Source organism: Crocodylus porosus, unplaced genomic scaffold (assembly GCF_001723895.1).
Source record: "Crocodylus porosus isolate Cpor-Errol unplaced genomic scaffold, CroPor_comp1, whole genome shotgun sequence".
In the NCBI taxonomy this organism is placed as follows: Eukaryota; Metazoa; Chordata; order Crocodylia; family Crocodylidae; genus Crocodylus; species Crocodylus porosus.
This window is the reverse complement of record NW_017728914.1, coordinates 37,870,391-37,883,441: the sequence shown is the minus strand read 5'-3', so window position 1 is coordinate 37,883,441 and position 13,051 is coordinate 37,870,391. Positions and strand designations below refer to the sequence as shown.

At 49.4% G+C, this 13,051-nt stretch overlaps 1 protein-coding gene across 1 annotated transcript; it reads right to left on the bottom strand.

Moving 5' to 3' along the window:
• Window positions 1–1,738: 1,738 nt before the first annotated feature.
• LOC109310261 (C-terminal-binding protein 2) lies at window positions 1,739–13,033 on the bottom strand. The gene is made up of 9 exons (XM_019535369.1): window positions 12,928–13,033; window positions 11,512–11,666; window positions 11,275–11,419; window positions 9,278–9,484; window positions 8,455–8,669; window positions 7,582–7,712; window positions 7,295–7,422; window positions 6,584–6,704; window positions 1,739–5,451 (listed from the first exon to the last, which is right to left on the bottom strand). Exons 1-9 carry the CDS (start codon window positions 12,974–12,976, stop codon window positions 5,280–5,282), a joined length of 1,323 nt encoding a protein of 440 aa, XP_019390914.1. The 5' UTR covers window positions 12,977–13,033; the 3' UTR covers window positions 1,739–5,279.
• Window positions 13,034–13,051: the final 18 nt, after the last annotated feature.

Sequence of the window (13,051 nt, the reverse complement as noted above, 5' to 3'; positions counted from 1 at the left end):
CTTCCCTCGCCAGCCGCCGGGGCCTGCGCACACTGAGTGCCCGCACGCGGCGGGGCTGAGTCTGGGCGGGGCCGCGGCGATTGACGACAGCGGGCAACGTCAGCACGTGACGTCACTGACCGCAGCGACAACAGGCAGGTCTGCCCAGAGCCTGCGCTGGTTCAGCCGGGCCGGGGCCGAGCGGCTTTACGCGGACGCCCGAGACGAGCGCAGCTCCGAGCGGCCGCTGCAGCGCGCGAACCGCGCGGCCCCTGAGGCGCTCGGCTCGGCCAGCCTCCATCTTCCTGAGCGGACCTGCCCTCGGGCCCTCCCGGCCCCGCAGTGAGGCGGCGGCGGTTTCTTGTTGGTCTTTCAGCAGCCGCCTGCCCACGGACCGGAGCGAGCTGTCACCAGTCGCCTTCCTGTCGCCACTCACCCGGATAGGCGCTGGCCAAGCAATGCAGCGGCTGGTAAAACCGGGGTGGAGCTTTTGGGTACCAGTTCAGCAGCAGAAATAAAAAATAACCCATCTCCATTTCCCAGAAACTGGTCTCCTCGGTGACAGATGATGAGGAACCTGGCATAGTCCACGGGGAGCAGAGAACAAAAAGAAAAGCCCACAGCCAAGTAAGAGCACCAGGTGACAATCCAGGTTCTTTACATAACAACTAAAGCCCGAATTTGAGGTCAGGAAAGTAGGCTTTACCGGACTCAATTTACGTGATCAAACAACAAAGTTGAGGCAATCTGATCAGGTCCTTAAGGATGCACACAGGGAGAGACACTGAATATTACAGGCCTGTTTCACCACAGTGGCAGCAGCATAACTGCATCCGGTGGTTGAAAAGCCAAGCTAGAATTCAAACTGGACGTCAGTATTCCTTTCATCTACTACAGCGTCACACACACAAGTGCTTTCAAACAGCAGGATCCGATTATACAGCTGTTGCAAGTGGTCTCTTGCCAAATGAAGAGCGGCACACAACACGCTCCTGAGCCCTCCAGCCACGGTGGCTACGGACTCTAGAAGACTGGGTTACTGGGTAGGAGCGCCCGCCCACCCAGGAGTCGGGCTCTGCACGAGCACGTTCAGGCAAACTTAGGATCGGTGAAGGAGACAAACCGCGATCGTTCACTTCTGTGTCAGGCTGCTGGCTCACCTAGACTGGATTATGGTTTGATCTGCCACAGGTCAAAGGGCCTCTCTAACTTCCCACAGCAGTTGATTTATGCTCCAAATCCCAAGAACTTACTGATCCTATAAAAGACTAAAATAGTCATGTATTCGCTTAGCCACTTAAGTACCTCACCCCTTCCTGAATTCTTCTATGCTCGTTTCATCTTATGTTAGGGCTGTGAGCTCTATGGCCAGGTGTTGCCTTGTATAAGCAAGCCTTCACTTCCGGCAGGTCTTCCTGCATTACAAAAAGGCATGAACATGACCCACTCTCCACAGGTAACAGGTTGTGTCCCCCAGAGCAACATCTCCCACGTCTCTCCTCAGAATCACTAATTATAAATCTAGTACTGACATAAAAGCAGGCATCAGACCACCCCTGACTTTCCCAAAGCAAAGCCCAAAAACAGGCCACTCTCATAACGTATAAAGCGGCCAACGTAGGACACGACATCATTTGGAAGATTTTCTTCTGAAACTTGGTTCTTCAAAGGGGATGGATGCAGCCATGGATTTTTGTTTCTCCCACCTCTCACAGCATGCATTAGGTGGGGCCACCCCTACCACCAAACTGCAGCCATATTTGTTCCAGAACTTTATTAAAATATATCCAAGAAATAGCCAAACAGGTTTTCTAACAAGAGCCAGGAAAGAACTGAAGTGAGAAGGACTTCTGCACAGGGAACATTGCTGTAAAATTTGTTTACATGCTTTATTTTTAAATGCTTCACAGTTTAATTGTTGTCTACAAAAATATATTTCTGAAACTCTGAGTCCTCTATAAAAAAGCTGGTCAGCAACAGCGACCCTGACAAAACAGGATGTACCTTCGGACAGAGCGTGCATCTCCTGTGAGCAGTTCAGCGTGGCCAGGGCATGTCTGCCTCACCCTGGGATAGGAGGTTTCTGTTCTTTGGGATTAAGCTCCACACTGGTTTTGAAGGAAGTGATTTAAGACAAGAAAAACAATATTCTTTCTGTCTCTCCATGCTGCATTCAACCCAGAACATGGAGTGGCAAATGAGTACACTGCACAGAAGAGGGTGCTGTTAAAGGAGAACTTGGCATCAGGGAAAAGGGGAAGACTTTGTGCTTCAGTACTGGTACATGTCACTTCCTTGCCCTTCTCTTGATAACGGCTAGGCCCAGCCCAAAGCATACCAAGCAGAGGTATTTATGAGGGTGCCACAGGAATAGTTTTACCAGCACCTGAGAGCTGTTCATTGGGGAGAGGGAAGCATTCAGCTTGATTTTAGTCTTGCACCTGCCCAGACCGGCATCTTCTTTACTGCAACTCCAACCAAATGTGAAGTCATTTATTTCCAAAAGCAGGTCTACATGGCACTGGCTGTAACACAATCTGTTTTCTTAGGACTAAGGCTTAGGTCAAGCTCATCAGCAGACATAGATGGAGTTAGCAATCCTCACAGTTTTAGGCATGTATTCCTAGTATGCCAGTCACCATGGTATCTAGGCACCAACTAAAAAATTAAGAGTTTCAACATCATCCAGGTGTGATCTTCTTTTCCACTCCTTCTTTGAAGTTTTTCTTGATAGTTCTTAATTTACCCATAGTTTAAAAAAAAAGAGAAAGATAAGAGGCTGTCCCTTACACATTTTGCACTGTACTCTAAGAAAGGAGATAAATGGACCCTGATCTCCTGTGCCTGAAAACCCCACAACTGGGAACTCCCTACCCCAAAATTATCTGCTTCCTGTATCTTTGCAGGTCAAGCAGCTGTTTTCAGCAGCAACTCAAAAATAAAAAAGGTGCTGACAGACTGACTATCTCCCTAAAACAGTAACAAGCCAAAGTCAGCCCTTTGAATTGCTAGAGAAACCTTTCCTCCCACCAGGCCAGCATGCCTACTGGGGGAGCAGCTTTCTGAGCTACAGCCTTGTTGATTTAGAGATTAGGAAATTGTTGGAAAAATATTCAGATATTGGTATCTTCCATTCCAATCAGTGACCTCCAAGCTTTCCTCAGAAATGCTTCTCCTCCCCGTAACGCGTCTACCACTGGCCCCAGCTGCTGTCACTCTAATTTGACTTGCTAGTTCCTGAGCCACAAAGGAGGTAAATGAATATTAAAACCGAATAAGCATTATCCAGGAGAACAGAGAGCTGACGTGCCTACAGCTACCTGAACACCTTAACAAACACACCCAGCTCACAGCGCTGAGAAACTGAACCATGTCCCATCATGGTAAATCTCCACTCGGCCAAGGTGACAGTCTAAAGGAAATAGGGCCAGCTAAAGACTTCCACTCACCATACATTCTCCTCCCCTACGGCACCTCTTCCCAAGGGAAAATAAATCATTTCACAAGGTCAGCACTAAACTAGGTCACATAAGCCAGTATTTGAAGGGAAAAAAATGGAAAACAATTTACAAGTTAGAAGAGAACTTGAGAACCAACCTGAGCTTTGCCACTTCATTCTATTACCCAAACAAAACAGTAACCTACTTGGGTCATGTCCTCTGTGCCCTCTGCAAGTTCTAGGCTCCTTTCATTGGGAAACAAGGAACAGCCTTCTCCTCAAACTGAAGTACAAAGATCAGTGGTCCCCGCTGCCACACCCCCCACAGCAAGTCTCCCACAGGATGCTGCATTCCAACATATATAAGCAACAGAAACACATACTGCTGCAGCCCAAGAGATGTCAAGTTTTAGACGATTTCGAAATACTACAGGCATGAAAACCCTCAGTGTGCGGGGAGAGGGCACAACTAGGAGAGACAGGATGCAGTGAAGAAAAGGAAACTTAGAGGAATATTAGTAGAAGTCTGACACTGAATCAAGCTGAAGAATCATCTTGCCCCAGGAAAGTGACAAATGCCTCACTCTTCTTTTCAAGGTTTTGTCCATTCTTATATGTCCCAAACAATCCTGCCCTTGGCCAGACAGGTGAACTACTTAGGTTTTTTCCTTTTCTAATTTCTAGGGAGTTGTCAGTACTACAAAATCTCTGTTGGTACAGATACATTAAAAGTGTTCCATGCCGGGCTGGCAGGACATTTCTGCCAGTATGGTTACATCACCTTTCCAAACATTAGCTATAGCAAGAAAAGCACTCTTCTGTCCAGAAAGACTCATCTACACGGACTTGCCATCTTAGCTACATCTGCCGGCGGGGGGGGGGGGGATGTTTTTCACATTCCAACCAACACAGCTATGCTAACAACTCTTTAGCACAGACCATACCAAGTATTCTAGCAGAACATTTTTCTTGATGAAGAGCATTAGTTTGCAAGGTATATGCACAAAAAAACAGCAAGAGCAGCTGCAAATAGCTACAGCTTGCTGCGCTCTCCCTATTTCTGCCAGTTCTGATCCTCCCTGAGCAGTGTAAGGATTGCAGGGCAAGCTCTCCTGATGCCTCTTGAACACCTGGGCTGCCAGCATGCAAGTGAATGCTGTCAATCCTTTAGATCTTTTAGCCTCAAAATTCCCTTGTGCTCATGCCCAGCACTGCAGGAGCTAAACTTCATGTGACCAAGCACCAGTCCTCATGATGGCTACACTTGTGCTCACAGACAGCAGGGTCAGGCTACACAGGGCAGTGCGCAGCGCTGGGCACAGGGTCACTTCTCCCTGCCCTGCAGTGTATCAGGACACAATCTGCTTGGCCTCTCCAGGTTTTCTAGTCTTCCTTCAAAGCGCTCCCCCACCCCCTTCACCTTCACTGTCCACAAACTATCAAATCTGCAGCCTGTGCAAGTCACTGCTGAAAACCTACAGAGTCTGTTGGCAGCACTGGGAGCCTTTTGTGTTCAGTCAGCTCCAGTGCTCCTGCACTTGAGCATGCCCAGGTGCCTTCCTGTGAAACAACAGGAGACAGGGACATGGAAACCTACAGGTCAAACTAAGAATTTCAAAATGGGAAGCAAGGTCACTGCTGTTCTAGCCCAGACAAAAAGACAGATTCACCAAGAAATTAAAACTAAAACAGGTTATAAAATATCTGTTGAAAGGCAAGAGCTAAAAGTTTGCCAGTAATGAAATGCATTCTCCTGTCCCATATGAATAGGAAACAGTCTCAGAGGGAGTTAAGGAAGGTCCTAGCAGGGAGATCTCCCCCTGCTTTTTCTGCTGCCAGAGGAGAAATGAGAGAGAAGATGCTACTGGTCAGCAGGGATCTCTCTGTCTGGGTCCAGTTTGCTCGTCTCTCCTGGGGAAGGGGTACGTGGTGTGGAATGAGACACAGAGGGTATCCCGTGAGTCACCATCCCCTCCAACACCGTTGGCTCTGGCAAGCCAGGAGCAGCTACTCCCACTACTCCTGGAGGAAACCTGAAACCAACAGAAAACATGAGATTACACACCTGTCTTCAGAGATCACAACCAAGGGAGAAGACAGACCCGTGCTATCAGCATGCCTATCGCAGCTCAGAGGAGATGCAAGGTGGAGTGCTGCACTGCACAAAGGTCTACAGCATGGGCACCCATCCTGGCCATATTGTTGGAGGGCATTTACCAGAAACCCAGTAACACACTGCTACCACAACACCCCTTCCCAGAGCACCACTCACTCAGCAACTGACTTCACCAATGGTTTGTCATGCCCCTAGACATTTCCAATACAGATCTTGCCACTGCTAGAAAGTGGATTTCAGACATCCCAAACGGGTGCCAGACACTATGTGCAAGAGGCACAAACTGCTGGATACCACTCACTGGGCTGTAAAAGGAAAAATTAACAGCTTCTGGACAAAGCGTTTCCTTTATTCCCATTGTCCACAACTCTCTTTCTGGGAGAAAAGAGTATTTCTTTGCCTCTTGGAAGTAAGTGTGCAACAAACAATAACAGTCCCTAAATGTTTCCAGAAGGGAGAGAAGACTTAAACCCCTACGTTAGAGATGCAGAAACAGAAGGGAAGCAACCTGTCTCAGCACCACACAGAAAGCCTTCAGCAGACAAACAGAACTCTAGGATCTGCCTTAGTCTTTTGCCTATTCCACTAGACCATGTTGGTTCTCACGTTTAGTCCTGTCTCGGGGTGAAGAGAAGGAAGTTCTGTGCATAGGCTATAATTCTTTGTATGCTTCATTCCTAGGGTTCACCCTAGATCCTTCTTTTGAGTCCAGCTGGTTTCACATATTGAAGAGCCTCTATAACACGCAACCTTTCAAAACTGTTGCAAGATAACCTGGTGCAGTGGAAATTATCTGCATGGCCCTGGGTTCTTGCCGCTGGCACAGACTGTCAGAAGAAGCAGCTGTGTGCTTCTGAGCCAGCTAAAGCAGCGATGCTGACAAAATTTCTTGTGGGAGCTTATGCCACACAGCTTGCAGGATGTGATCTGTTGCCAGGCAAAATGCAATTATCAGATTCCCAGAGAAAGTACACACCCCAGACACTGGAGTAAGCGTGCATAAGCACACGCACAAGCACCTGCATGATGTGCGTTAGCCCATATCTCACCTGTAAGCTGCAGCTCCGTTAAGTTCTGGGTGAACAGTTGCAGGATCGATATTGGACCACTGAGCAGCTAACAACAAATACTCCTTGTTAACGCAGTTCTTCAAGGCATCGGGTATGTGACCTGTGGCAACAAGAAGGTAAAAGAACAAGAAGCAAATGTACTGATGCCCAACGTACTTGCAGCTGAAAGCAGCAAAAAGGGACCCTCCATCGTTTCCTATGGGAGTTCCACTGGACAGAGAAGGGGAGATCTAAATGAAGATCTGCCCCATACCCACATCTCATCCAGGCGATTCTCAGGGACTCAAACACGCTCCACCCAACCCCTAGGATCTTAGGAAAGGCACAGCTGATTTGCCATTGCCAGGTCTTCCCCAGCACATACTGGGCACTTATGGGCATGCCATGCAGCCTGCAAAGTGACAGGCCAAGCATCCAGGGGGAAGGGAAAGACATTGGTCTTGCCCATAACACAATCTAAAAAACAAAGACTCCTCTCGGCAACAGCTACAAAACCCTTAAAAGTCAAACAGCCAATCAGCAACATGCATTCCCTTTCCAGGAAATAATGAATCAGGCAGTGAAGCACAAGCCCAGCAACCTTGGCCTTCAGGAAGAAGTCTGCATTAATATTTCCCAGTCCTAACAGGGAACCAAGGAATGCCTATCCCAGCAGCCCCATCACATCCCAGGCCTCCCCAAGGAACCTACCTGTGATAGCTCGGCGGATCTCCCTAGCTGCATCTTCTCTGGATTCAATGGAAGCCTGCTCACTGTACCATGCAGCATGAGGGGTGCAGATCACATTGGGAGCATCCTTTAGGGGCCCCTGGGCAAAGCTGAGAAAGGGAGTTGGGGGAGGGATATGGACAAAAGACCAAACACGTTGTTTCTCCCCCAGATGGAATCCCAATCTGTCTTCCCAGCGTAACTATAACATGACCAAGACCAGAGAATCACCCAGTACAGAAGAGCCACAGGACAGGAGCAGACATTACCTGAAGGGCTCAGATTCATGCACATCCAGTGCTGTCCCTCTGATTCTCCCTTCCTTCAAGGCTTGTGCCAAGGCCTTCTCATCTACAAGGCCCCCACGTGCTGTATTCACCAGGAAGCAGCCCTGGCGCATCTGGGGAGGGGAAAATAAAAAGAGGGGTGGAGGGGGTGGGGAGTGAAAATGTCCTTTTCCTTAGAGTCAGCATTAATTGGGGGGAAACAAGCAGGATCCTGCGGAGACTGGGAAGGACCAGGGCACACGAAGCGGGCCTGGAAAACTCAGTACAAACACTGAAGGCACAGAAAGGTAGAAGAGGAGCTCGCAGGTTTCCCACCCTAGAGTGCCCCACTTTTTTTTGTTTTAGCAAACCACTCTAATCAGTTACTCAAATAAACAAGCAAAGAGGCCAGCTGCACAAACCAGAGGGCTGTAAGAAAGCACTAAAAAGCATCAGACGAGGGGTGGGGGGAGCCAGAGACTGCTATAGCACAGAGTACTCAGCTCCAAGAGCAAAGCACACTCACAGAACTGTGCTACTGGCCTGCGCTACTCCTGGCCCTAATCAGCATCCATTACACATCTGAAACGTAACTACAAACTTCTCATCCATCTTGAACAGTAGCCACCTACAACAGTCATTTTAGATGTGAAATTACAAAGCAAAGAGTCCGTGCCAAGTTTTCTCTTGAAACAAGCACAGATCCATCCACCTGCTCCCAGCCACTGCAGGCAACAGGAGCCATATAGCAGAGCCAGCAAGATTCACAAGCTCCCAGCCTCTGCAAAAGCAGCAGCCTATGTTCTCATTCATTTCCAGGGTGTTTGGAGCAGGGGTTAGGGAGGCAAAAGGAGGAAGACCAAGTTTCTGCTGCACCTGTTTAATAGTGAAGTCATTGATGAGGTGATGGTTATGCTCATTCAGGCTGCAGTGCAATGAAATGCAATCGCTGTGCATTAGAAGATCCTGCAGAGTCCCTACTCGCTGCAGCCCAAGGGACCGTTCCACTCCATCCGGCAGATAGGGGTCGTAGAAAATCACATTGAAACCAAAGGTTTTAGCTCGCAGGGCCACGGCCTGTCCAACACGGCCTTCACAGGAGAAAACACTCATGTCAAATGAATGCAACAACCCATAGCACAGCCGGGGTCTAGGCAGGGACTGCTCCTGGATACTCTTGGAACCCCATTCCTTCTCCCCACTCCTCCCCACAGAAGCCCACGGAGGAGCAGATGATCATACTGGAATTCTGTGCTGCTCCCTTGATGTGAACTAACCCTTCCACGCACTATAGCCAACAGTGCTCAACCTCAAGGGGAGCTCTTTATGCTTAACCCACACTCAGTCTGCACTCTAAACATATATGTCTTTCAGGCTGATTAGAAAAGAGATGGCCTGGAAGCAAGGTAGCAAGGTCTTCTAGCAAGACCTGGTATCGCAGCAACATGAAGTTCTCCCAACAAGGCCAGCACATGCAGAGGCTGCCAAAGAGGGCTGTTTGAAAATGTCAGCTTTTCCAAGCATTTGTATAAGAAAGGCAGAGACTCACAGGCTGCGCTACGTTTGGCTTCAGAGAGTAGCAAGATTACATATTAAGTCACCAGAATTACAAACTTGGAAACCCAGCATGTCCAGAAGCTACCAACAGTGTCCCCAGGGACACTCAGTTTCCTTCTCGGTCCAAGTTACCATTTCTTACCCAGGCCAATGATGCCCAGTGTCTCCCCACGGATACGCACAGCACCTCCAGCCACCTCTCGGATCTGCTCAACGCTTGAAGCCCGATTTCCTTCCCGCATAGCCTGATGGAGCCAAGTCACCCGGCGATACAAGTTCAAGATATGACAGAGGGTAGAGTCTGCAGTCTCCTCTACAGAAGAGGAAGGGACGTTGCAAACTGCGATGCCTGCAATAAGGAGGAACTCACATGAGATCCCTAGTACCCCATACAGCATTATGGCAGCAAACTCCCCTCCTAGAGCATGATGGCTGGAAGGCAAGTCCACGCTCCACAGCTACAGTCACTAAGGTGCCAGCCTCATTACCCAAGTTTCAGGATCCTCCAGAAAAAGTTCCTAAGCTTCTTTGCTTCTCAAACCATTAAGCTGGTACCCCCACCACAGAAAAGTGACAAAACCAGAGAAGTTTGCTTGTTATACCATTTGTGCAGCCAAAGTATGCAGAGGGTAGCACCTGGCCAAGAGACACTCACTCCAGGGCATTCCTAAGGGGCTGCCCAGCAGATCATGGGAGCAGATTTACAAAGGTGGCTGTCTCCGTGCGTTCTATACCAGATGCTCAAAGCCAGACTGCAAGCACAGGTTTCCCGGTCATCCTACTGTTGCTGCTGCTAAGCTACAACATGTACAGACTGGAAACCACAGGATTCCTTCTCAAAATCCATTTGCTATTTTAAAAAAAAACAGTCATTACAATTACCACTACGGAGGCACTGTGCAGCCACATGGACTCTCAGATACCCTGGTCAAGAATGACAAGGCAAACCATAATGCTAACAAAGGCAAGCAATGAAAGATACCTTGCCACCAGGAAGCAATTGGTGTCACAGCTCTGTATGAGCCATGTCACGGAAGGAAGGAAAACACCTTAGAATGACCTCAAGTTCTATCTAATTTCCTCCTGCACTGAGAAGAGTGTCCGGACTGCACAGACGGCCAGGATCTCCAGAGAAACTTCTCAACATTAGATAGCCAGAAGTCAGGTTCAAATAGGGCAAAGCAGATCTTCCGCCTAAACCTTAGCCCAAAATCTCAAAACTTCTTTGGAAAAAGAGGTTTTACAGGAGCCTAAGGCCCAGGCATCTTGTCAAGCTGAGAGAGACTTAACAAGGTACACCTATCCTATTCAAGCAGCACCATTCTGAGATAGGCTGCACCTGCTCCTGCTTTTGTCCTGGCACCTGTGGAAGTGCAGTAAGCACAGGGCTGCACTACCACACCCACACTACAGCTGACTTAGGAGGTAACAGGCACAGAGCAGCAAGGCAAGTGTCCATATAACATTGCCTGGCACTTAATGGAGCAGTTCAAATGTGTCAGCACAAAAACACCCAAGCCTCAACACTCACATCAGAACCATGAGATCAATCCAGGTGGAAATTGAAAGCACAGATGATTCAGCATTGCAAATACCTCTTGGCAAAGCATACAGACAGATATTCCCCCCCAAAAATCTGTGGCAGCTAAGAAAGAATAAAGGCATCAAGGACTACACACAGCCACTGCCATCAAGACCTTGAAAAATGTTCATCCACAATTTAGTTGAATGCAAAACCTTTCTGGAAGTTACATAATGATTCCTAAGCAACTGAAATCGATTTGCAGGGCAACATCAGGCTATTTGCTTCTGGCATAGTAAATATCTAACTGGACCTTAAACAGGTCCAGGACCTCGTCGTCAAGAAGACAAGGAAGCAGTTTACAGAAAGCTAAGTTAGCAGCTACGTCCAAGATTTGGGAACTTTTGTGACCAAGAACCTAACCTTCTTCTTAGGCCAGCTGCCATAAAATCTTTGCGCTTGAACTTTCTGTCTCCTCCACGAGGCCTGACCTTGTTTGGCTTATTTGGGTATGTCCAACGAGTCTTGGTCACTCCAAAGCAGAAAAAGAAAGTGAATGTGAATGTCCCTTCATAGTCACTTATGTTCCCAGAAGAGAGAGACAGAGCTCATCGTACCTAATTCTGCAGCTGACTTAATGTCCACATTGTCATAGCCACTGCCAATGCGCACAATGACACGGAGAGCTTTGAACTTCTCCAGGTCCTGGCGGGATAGGGTGATGGTGTGATACATGAGAGCCCCCACAGCCTCATTCAGCACCTGCAGACAAAAAAACACCCCCCACAGAGTCATTCCATGTTTCAGCTGCTCAATCTGTTCCATCCCCACATGGACTCATTTGGTCTCCCTACCTTTTCATGGATTTCCTGAGTTGACTGAGCATCACAGAAGGCCACTGTCGCAACATCCTTCAGGATGGGCATCTCAACAGTACAATCTCTCCCATCCAAGAGCGCAACCAGTGGTCGGGCTGGCATCGGTCCATTCACAATGGGAGGCCGTATGCCTGTGGAAAAAGGAAGTTAGGACCGTGCACAGGAAGGAACAAAATGAATTCCAGAGCCCAGGGCTAACATGAGAAGCAGGCAGCACCCTAGTTAGCACTGACTGAATGGGACATGAGAGGAACTACCTCCTGTAGCAGGGGATGGCAACCTACAGCCCAGAGATTAGATCCGAACTGCAGTAGTCACCTGCAGCCGTCACCTGCAGCCTCTGGAGGCTTGTGAGGGTCCATGCCCCTGTAGCCCCAGTTCCCTCATTGGTCTCACAACTTGCTCCCTGTGCCTCGCCATCTGCTGTGGGGGAAGGGGAAAAATCATCCAGCGACAGGAAATGGGCAGCCCACCATTGTTGAAAGGTTGCTTGTGCCAGTCCTATAGTAAGCAACCTAGTCAAAAGGCACAAAAGAATCGATAAGCACAAAAAGAATTTGGAAAAAGGAAGCCACAGCAAATCTGTCCATGCCTCTTCAGGGAACAGGGCTCAAAGCAGTGCGTTAACACGGCTGAAGGAGAGCAGCAACGTGCACACACGCAAGAATAAGAAAGAGCCAAACACTGCTGCATATTCCCTTTCCAGAAAACTTCCCTCCACTGACACTGGTGAACGCACAGATAGATTAGACAGTTATACATCTTCCTTTGCTTCACTTTTAAGCTGCATATCAGACTCGGCTACAACACGGGAACTGTTTCATCCATCTGCTTTTAACTTGTTGCATGCAAGCCTAAACCACAATAATCTACTTTCTGGTTCATCCAAGTGTAAAACTAACGATTTTTAATCCTACTTATCCGGAAACCAGACCAGACAAGTGGAGCTGCTGCAAGGGACCAGCTGGCACACGCTCCTATGCCCAACAAGTCCCACCCCTGCCCTTTTAAGATGTCGCAGCGATGCATGTCCGCAGCCTGCCAGAACCCTCGAGGAGGCTCCTGCGGTCCAGCGCCAGAGAGGCAAGCGAGGCCAAGCACCACACTGGTGTCGGGACCTGCCCTGCAGTGTCCTGCGTTTGCAAGCTCTCTCCCCTCGGACTGGGCTGCAGGGACCCGTCTTGTTAAGTCTCCGAGAAGACTCCTGCCTCAGGCCTGCTCCAGACAAAGTGCGGCGCAGGACAGCACCGCTGCGGACTGCCCGGGATCTCCCGCCGGAGCCGGTCCCTCCCGCGCCCGCGGCCACTTCCCTGCAGGCAGCTGGCCGCGGGCGCTCCCCGAGGGGCCCGGGCTGAGGGAGGCCCCGGGCCCGGCTTGGAGCCCGGGCCTCACCTTCGCAGATGCGGTCCAGCCTCTGCCGCTTCACTTTGTGCCTGTCCATGGGGCGCGGCGACCCCGCGGCCGGCTCGGCTCGGCTCGGCTCGGCTCGGCTCGCTGCAGGAGACGGCGACGGCGG

What these genes read in the sequence shown, in the direction of transcription:
- LOC109310261 (XM_019535369.1), bottom strand. Translation starts at nt 12,976, where the DNA reads ATGGACAGGCACAAAGTGAAGCGGCAGAGGCTGGACCGCATCTGCGAA. An exon ending in GATCCGCCGAGCTATCACAG is followed by an intron (nt 6,705 to 7,294) that starts GTAGGTTCCTTG and finishes TTGTTGCCACAG; the next exon opens with GTCACATACCCGATGCCTTG. An exon ending in AACGGAGCTGCAGCTTACAG is followed by an intron (nt 5,452 to 6,583) that starts GTGAGATATGGG and finishes TGTTGGTTTCAG; the next exon opens with GTTTCCTCCAGGAGTAGTGG.